Source organism: Belonocnema kinseyi, chromosome 7 (genome assembly GCF_010883055.1).
Source record: "Belonocnema kinseyi isolate 2016_QV_RU_SX_M_011 chromosome 7, B_treatae_v1, whole genome shotgun sequence".
Classification (NCBI taxonomy): Eukaryota; Metazoa; Arthropoda; class Insecta; order Hymenoptera; family Cynipidae; genus Belonocnema; species Belonocnema kinseyi.
Window position 1 is genome coordinate 68,519,314 of NC_046663.1, and position 8,675 is coordinate 68,527,988.

Genomic DNA, 8,675 nt, shown 5'->3' on the forward strand with positions numbered 1-8,675 from the left:
TAGCGGGTTTATTTAATAAAAAGTGGTTACCAGTTGATCATTAAAAGTATTGTTCATCGCTGGCCACTACTTTCTCCCATCTTTCTGGTAGCATACGGTTAATATGTCGAAAAAACGATTCGTCTTTTGAAGCTATCCCCGAATCCACCCATTTATTGGCATCTTCATAAGAAGTAAATCGTTATTCAGACAGACGATAACTCATGGATGAGAAGAGGTGGTGATCAGATGGCGCGATGTCTGGAGAATACGGCCGGTAGGGCAGGAATTCCCATTTCAGCGCTTCACAATATGTTTTTACCGGTTTCGCAATGTGGGGCCGAGCATTGTCATGCAGAAGAATATCTTTATCATCTCTCTTCTCGTATTGCGGCCGTTTTTCTTTTAATGCTCTGCTCAATCGCATTAGTTGCTTCAGATAAAGGTCGCCGGTGGTAGTTTCTGTAGGTTGGAGCAGCTAATAGTACACTACACCCTGCAAATCGTAACAAATACAGAGCATGAGCGTTGATACATGGGTATTCGGTTTTCGTGTTGATGTTGATGGTTGGCCACACTTAACCCACGATTTCGTAGGCTTAAGAATCTACTTCTCATCGCCAGTGGCAATACGTTGCAGAAACCCATTCCCGATTTTGCTGTTGGAGTAGCTGTTCACAAGTAAAAAATCTCATTTCGACGTCTCTTGGCTTCAGTTCATCTGGCACCCAATTTCTTTGTTTTTGGACCATTCTCAGTGCATGTAAGCGTCTAAAAATGGTTGAAAGGTCAACTCCCAATGATTCTGCAAGCTCATCTAGCGTTTGACACAGGTCTTTACCGAATATCGTCTGCAATTCCTCAGCCTTGATTTTTTTCGGAGGTTCTGGACGTTCTTCGTCCTCCGTATCAAATTCGCCACTTTAAAATTTTCGAAACCAGTACTCATATGATATGCCTCGATGCGATATAGTAAAAGTAATGCTATCTTTTAGAAATCCCTCAAAATTAACGCACGCTTTTAATATTAACCCTCTACCAATAGGTAAATTGGGGAAAATCCCTTTTGTAGTTTTACTGTCCTCCTTTTCTCAGAGTTATCGCCATTTGCATCTGCAACTCCTGTATGTCTAAAGCCATTGTCACTTGTAACTGCAACTTCTGCATTTCTAGAGCTATCGACATCTGCATCTGAATCTGAAACTCCTGTATCGGTTGAGCTATCCACATATGAACCGGAAACTCCTGCATTCCTCGACCCATCAATATCTGCACCTGCAACTTCTGTATGTCTAGAGCTATCAAAAACAGCAAGAGTCGAAGATAAATGTTTGTTTTGTAAAAAGAGAAGAAAGAAAATGAAATGTAAATTTGAGCCTTTATTCACGTTACTACCTGAAACTGCAGTTGGAATTAAAGAGAAAGCCTTTAAAATGAATGATGAAGAGATGTATCAAGCACTCAAATTATATTCTGATAAAAAGGAAACGGTTATTGGTTTTCACAGAACTTGCAAAAGAAATTATGAAAACCGAACACATACTGGCTGGTAAAAACAAGAAAGGAACAGATTGTCATATTAAATGAAGTAATCATGACATTGCTTATGAAGAATTCTGCATTTTTGTAAGGTTCAATGTCATTGAAAACAAGAATGCATCATTTTTTAGTTTTTTGCGAACTTTATACGTCAATCGTTTTAGCATAATGCACACACAATACCTAGAATCCCTTCCACTTTTTAAAACGCACCATTTGGAAAGCAAATTATTGAACACATTTGATAAGTGTATTAGCATCATAGAAGTAAGTCCACACAGAAAGATGATTAAATGTTCTTCTTACGCTTTGTCAGAAGATTATAACTTTCAAGGCTTTAAATTTTAGGAATGGAGAAATAAAAGTTGCCAGGCAATTTAACTTGAGCGGGTTTGATCAAGCATTTGTCGTATGTATAATGTATAACTGAAGAAAACTTAACGACTTGGATGAAACCAGATTACTGATATTTACGAAATTATACAAGGCAAAAGATATTGATGAAAAGTTCATCAAGAAGGCGAGGAATTTCGATGGTTCAAGTCTACAACCAGGTCCGCAACCAACTAATTTGCTGCTAACCGACTACGGCCGTATAGTAATTAACGAAAAATTCCAATTTTTAAGGTTCCACGGAGAGAAGTTGCCTACTTTTGGGAATAAAATGATAATTGAAGACAAGAAGGACAACGAATCAGGTAGGCAACTTATTTTTTTTTTGTACGCATTGTCAATTGACCCATTTACACTCTTTTTAACCGCATGAAGCTTTCTATATGACGGATTTACATTTTATTCTTATGAGGATGGCTCCACAATGTTTTCTAAATTTGCACGTCTGCCAACGTACGTTGATATCAACGCGCATATTTGTGTTGTCCCCCATTGCTACCAATGGCCGCCCCTGTTTCATTGGTTTACATTTCAGTATTCCGTCGATGTAACTACAATTCTTAGGACACATTATGCAGTCAGTCTCAACTTTCAGATGACACACAGGCAAGCATGCGAAACAGGATGACAATTCAGAGAGGGAAGAAGGAACAGATGATGATTATTCGGAAGATGACGAAGACACTGCAAATGATGATCTGAATTTTTAAATATATGTTGTTTGTTAACGTAAGAGCATATGTCACACAGACTGAGTTTTTTTTAAAACTATTCTTCGTTTGAATTTCTTCGATTTATGTACAGCTTATTTCTTTAACTAAATATCAGCAATAAAATTTTGTAATACCATAGTTTTCATTTTATATGACATTTACGAAAAATCAATTTTTTAATTTTTTTAAGTTTAGCCTTCAGCCAGTCAACTTTGACACCACTGAGGAACATCCAGGCAATTTTTTTCTTATTTTTTAGCACCAAAAGAATCATCTCCAAAAGGTTTCAAGAGTACTAAGGTGACGTCTTTTTAATTGAATTATTTACACGTTTGACAGCCTGCCAGTCAACTTTGGCATCACCGAAAAGCTGACAGTCAAACATTTTGTTAGTTCTTAGCATTCAAACAACCATTCCCCGCTGATTTCAACAGTACTAAAATTACGTTTATCACTCAGATTTTTTACCAGTTTCACAATAATTGGTGCAATATACGCCAACAGCTGTTATCCAGTCAATGAGTTTCGAACTGTTGACTATGAAAATAAAAGAATCTGAAATTTTCGTGAGTACTAAAATTATGTCTACAGAATTGTCGCGAGGTTCCGCACTATTTGAAGAGTTCAGTTTTAAGAACTTCAAATGAAGAAATTGTGAGCACAAACAGTTTTCATTTTTATATTCTCATCCATAATGAGAAGGTACTAGTTTTATGTGAAAACTAACTTTCGCGGATTTCGTCAAATGTCGACGCCTGTATCCTACTTAACTTTCGAAAGACTAATCGGATTAGATTGTGCTTTGGCACACAGTTTGAGGGACCGAAAAGAAAGCTCAAGTTCGTTAATCAGGCGTTTTTCATAAAAATTCAAAAAGTTAGAGCAATTTTTAAAATTTTTTATACAACTTTTTTTAAGTTTCGAAAATTCTATTGACAGCTATTTATATTTGACAAAAATATGAACAATAGGGTTGTTTCCAAAGTCATATATAATTTTTCCAATAAATGGATCTTATAGTACATAAAATTCTAATTATAAAAACGCCCATAAAATATTTTTTACATATTGTTTACTATTTTTAATTTAATGTTGAAATATGAATTTTCTATCAGGATGTTGATTGGAGGACCCCTTTGACCAAAAAAGATTTAACAAATTTTTCACGAATATTTTGTAGATAGGAAACGTAGTTTTTCTCTAATCGTAAATAAAAAGATTAAAAAATAAAAAAAAATGATAAAAACAAGGCAACAAAAATAAGAATTTTTCGATTTCCATGCGTATTACGAATTGCAATGATATAAATATATTGAAATTATACATGTTTCAGCGCAGCTATGAATAAAATTTAATGCAAAATAAGAAACAAATATTGAAGTAATCATGATCAATACAATTTATACTTTATTTTGCAATACCTGAATATGCAATCCCAGACAGAGTTACATATAAAATGTATTATATTTGATATATATTATATTTGAGCATAATGTGTTGCAAATGACGAATGTAATAACTAATGAGAATGTGTTTTTGTTAAAGCCGAAAGAGCTTTAACAAAAAAGAGTTCACATTCACCAAATTATAGTTGTCTAACCGCTGACCTTTCATTTTAAAATGGCTGTGTGTGAATGTAGGAGAAATGCAAAGACCGAGCGCGAAGTTCGAGAATCAACAGTCATGCGCCCTAGGTGCGCTTAAACTCTCGAGCGAAGCTCTTTTAAAAAAAGAGAATTCACAATAACTCAAGCTCAAGCTCAGGACCCGCGGGCGCAGCGCGCGATGAGAATGTGCTTGCGCGGCAGGAAGAGTTTTTAAATAAAGTTAAGCGTGAACATTTTTTGCGAACCGGAAAATGACTAAGAATTTTATCCTTTAGTTTATAAGGTCACCCTGAACGCTCCAGAAATTTTCATTGAGACCATATAGAAGTCGCTTAGAACCGGGTAAAAACCAAATTGGTTTCTACACGGTTTCGATCAGGTTTTTTTATGTTTGTAAGCGTTATATTACGCAGGGTAACGAAATGGTTGAATAATTCCTTCGGTAATGAGAAACAGTCAGTGGTATAGTTAGTAACTTAGCTGTTGACTATTGACGAATTTTACGCTTATAAATTCTTTCAAATAAAATAAATTACGATAAAATATTGAATTCATTTTGAAACACTTTAAAGTCCTAAAATTTCAAACTGGATTATATTGCATTTTTAAGAAATTGTTTGAATTTTTAACAGAGAAAGATTTTTTATCAAAAGAGTTGAATTTTTAAACCAAAAAGACGAATTTTTAAGAACAAAATTCAATCTTCTAACAAAAATTTGCATTAGAAACTGAATGGATTATGTTTCCAGTAAAAAAAGACGAATTTTCCAAAAAATAGTTGAAACCTGCAAAAAAATTTAAAGCAAAGCAAATGAATTTATCCGAAGAAAACCATAAAGTTATTAAAAAAATTTAATTTTTAATAAAAAGCGACAAATAGTTTAATCTTTAACCAAAACAGATCATTTTTCAAACAAAAAGTTTCGTTTTTAACATATGAAGGGTGTTGAAATCAGGACCCTACCTCAACATTGAATTGGATCATTTTACTGCATTAATACTAGATCCTTTTTAGATAATTGGGGCCTATTCATATTTTCAATCAAATCTATGTTCGAAGCGAAAAATTGGCTGAATTTAATATTTTCTGTGTAAAAGGTTTATTTTTTAAGCTCGAGTTAGAATAAAAAAATTCTTACATAAAAACTATTTAAATTAGCCAATCTTGCACTCCGAATACAGATTTGATTCAAAACAGGATTAGGCTCTAATAATTAAAAAAATATAATATTCTAGTATTTATGGAGTAAAGTAAGAAAATTAGATTGTAATGTTGGTTCCTAGTTTCAACTCTCTTGAGTTAAATAAGTTAATTCTCAAAAAAAAAAACAAAAAACGAATTTTCAAAAAAAAAAAAAAAAGTTTAATGTTCAGTCTAGAAAATGAATGTTAAAAAATAAAGTTATGAATGAACAAAAAATATAATGTTGAACAAGAGAGTACAACATGGAAGCAGATACTTACATTTTCAACCAAAAGGATGATTTTTTAACCAAGAAGATTAATTTTCTACCTGTAAAAGATAAATTTTCAACTAAATATTTGAACTGTGAACTCAAAAAGAATTTTTTAAATACTCGAATTGTTAGTTTAAAACATTTATTTCTAAACAAAAATAAAACGAATTTTCAACAAAAGTTAATTTTTTAATTACAGTAATGAACTTTTAACTAAAAAAATGAATTTTTCACAAAGTACTTTCATTTTCACAAAAAGGTGTCTTTGTTATTTGAATAATTTAATTTTCAACCACATAGTATCATTTTTAACCAAAAAGAGATGAATTCTGAATCTAAAATAAAATAAAAGTCGTTTTAATTAAAAGTCCAAGTCCAAGTACGACTTGCCCTAAGTGTCATTTTTACAATTTCCAAAACAGCACTTTTTGTTCGCAGAGAAAAATTGTCCGAAACTCGCGAAGGTGCTATATATTTTTCGCACTTGCGTAGCATCGGTTTCTTAAACGAAAAGGTCTATTATTTTAAAAAATCGTATTAATGATATTATAGAAAACCCTACCGTTTGGCATATTTTGGAAGAAAAAAAATTTCTTTCGATCACTCCAGTAACTTTGTGGTAAGAGCGCTCCACCAATAATCGGTAGACCTAAGTTCGATTGTGAGCGGGCCGAAGAAGAGGGATCTTTCTTAAAGATAAAATGCAATTATAATATATTGCGCCCGACTGTGGGAAGGCCCGTCATTATGTCAATGTGTCAAATGAGGAACAGAATTATAGTGATAAATAAGCTAACAAAATTAATGAATGAATAAATGTACAAAGAGTGGTGATTTACGGTAAACTTAAAATTATTTCCTCAATTTTTTAGATCACAATGACACAGACATGCATGGAATGGAAGAAGGTTACTACCCAAATGGCAGTCCCTACAGAATTCAAAGACACGCAGCCAATATTCGAGAACGAAAAAGAATGCTAAGGTAAGAAGCTGATCGCGAACTTCATCTGAATAAATACTTCTTATTTTGTTAATTACGTAAAATCAATAAGTTAATAAGACTTGTATAATTCCATTTGTAAATTATATGGAATTATACGTTCTTATCGGAATTCAGAACGTTTTTCCCATATAGATATAACATATCATAACATAAATTTAATACAATTAATAATGTTTCTCATTGTTGAATAATTAATTTTCTATTCAATAAAGTTAATGTCTTTAAATAAGTTAAACCGATTGTAAGTGCAGTTGCGATTTTTAGCAGCATCAACTCGGCTTTCGACGAACTGAGGGTTCATGTACCCACCTTTCCATATGAGAAGAGGCTATCCAAAATCGACACCCTTCGATTAGCAATAGCATACATAGCTTTACTGAGAGAAGTTTTGGCAGCAAGATTAGATCCTTTGACTTACGTAGAAAGATGCCTTCGAGGAGAAATTAGTGGTGAAAGGGCCGAATGGAATACGAGTGGTAAAACTAAATTTTCTTTCAAACGCTTTAATTCTTTTTAAATGTAATCAGTTATGGGCATGTATATAGAACCTTTCGCTTTTTTATCCCTCCAAAATATCTAACTAATTTCAGTAAATTAGAAAGAAATGTTTGTATCCATGTATCTATTATAATGTAAAGTATACTGTAATTTTTATAATAGATTAATACTCTAGATCAAAAGTAATGGAATTTTGAATGTTTTGTATTTAATGATTTAATAACAAATTAAAATCTATTCAACGTAAGTTTGCTGATTCGCCAATATTGAGTGACGTTTAGCTTTTTCAACGATGAATCCTTGCATAAATAAATTGACCCTTCTGAGAAAAAATCCAATCGAAAATCAAAACCAAAATTTACTGATAAGCGCAACGAGACGTTAGCACACAATTTCTAGTAATTAATTACCCAATACTTAATTTCCTTTCAGAATTTCATTTCAACATTTTCGTCTAAAGATAGAAAAATGTTTTGAAATAAAAATGAGATGGGATAGATCGTGTTCTTTCACATAACTAAATATTTTACATTTCTCATTTAATCATTGATATCAATTTTTGGTATTTAAGGACAGTAGTTTTGGTCTGTCTAATTATAGAATATATAATTAATGCATACACATGCCGGCTAAATATGTCCCCAAAGACCGGACTAGTTGACTCCGAAGGATCTTGCTATCCTAAAAATGAATCCACTGTCCAAATTGTTTCTATACGTCAGACATTCTGCTGCTATTTTGTCTAGCAATACACTTGAACTTAGATTAAATCAGGGAGGATTTTTCCCTATCCGAGAATTGATGTCGCTGTGGTTTCGTAATTCGTGAGGCAAGGAAGCCTTGCTCAGTAAAACGCGACAAACACGCAGGAGCGGCGTGAAAAGTGATTCATGCGCCCCTGTCTGTTTATGTTAGCCCTGTCTGGAAATAGGATCAAGGCCAATGCAAGCCATGCTCGGAACCGCTCTGAATTCCGGGTTCCAATGTATTTAAAACAATATAACACGAGCAGCAATTTTTTTCTTCTTAAAGTTATTTACTCCAAAGTTTTGTACTTCTTTTTACCTTTTATTTTCATTTAGTATCTCTGACAAACTAGCAAAGGTACGCCATCCTGAATTTTGCAGATCTTTGCTCAAATTCAGATTCAGCAAACCCAAAAACCTTTAAATAAACTGTTGATGTTTGGGATTTTACCACACTTTTACTGTACGGGTGTGAGGGAAAATTGCAATACCGGGATTAGAAAGTGTAATTCCAAGACGTGTATTGCAGTTTCAAAGAATACGCACCGTTTCCCATACAATTATTGCAATTTCACTTTACAATACCGGCATTGGAATTTTGCCTTACATTCAATTCAGCCTGTCTAACGGATGAGTCATATTCTACCAGGTGTATACATATGAAACCGGTATTTTTTCAAGAAAAAAACACATTTATTTCAAGAGAATGATAACAAATATTTTATTCAAAGTATGCGC

General features: G+C 33.1%; 1 protein-coding gene across 1 annotated transcript in view; it reads left to right on the forward strand.

The window, feature by feature from the left end:
* LOC117176485 overlaps positions 1–8,675 on the forward strand; it is a 51,777-nt gene that overhangs the window by 17,622 nt on the left and 25,480 nt on the right. Inside the window, exons 3-4 of the mRNA XM_033366737.1 lie at positions 6,561–6,672; positions 6,958–7,169. Of these exons, the coding sequence (XP_033222628.1) occupies positions 6,561–6,672; positions 6,958–7,169 (324 nt within the window). The remainder of the gene's footprint in view (positions 1–6,560; positions 6,673–6,957; positions 7,170–8,675) is intronic.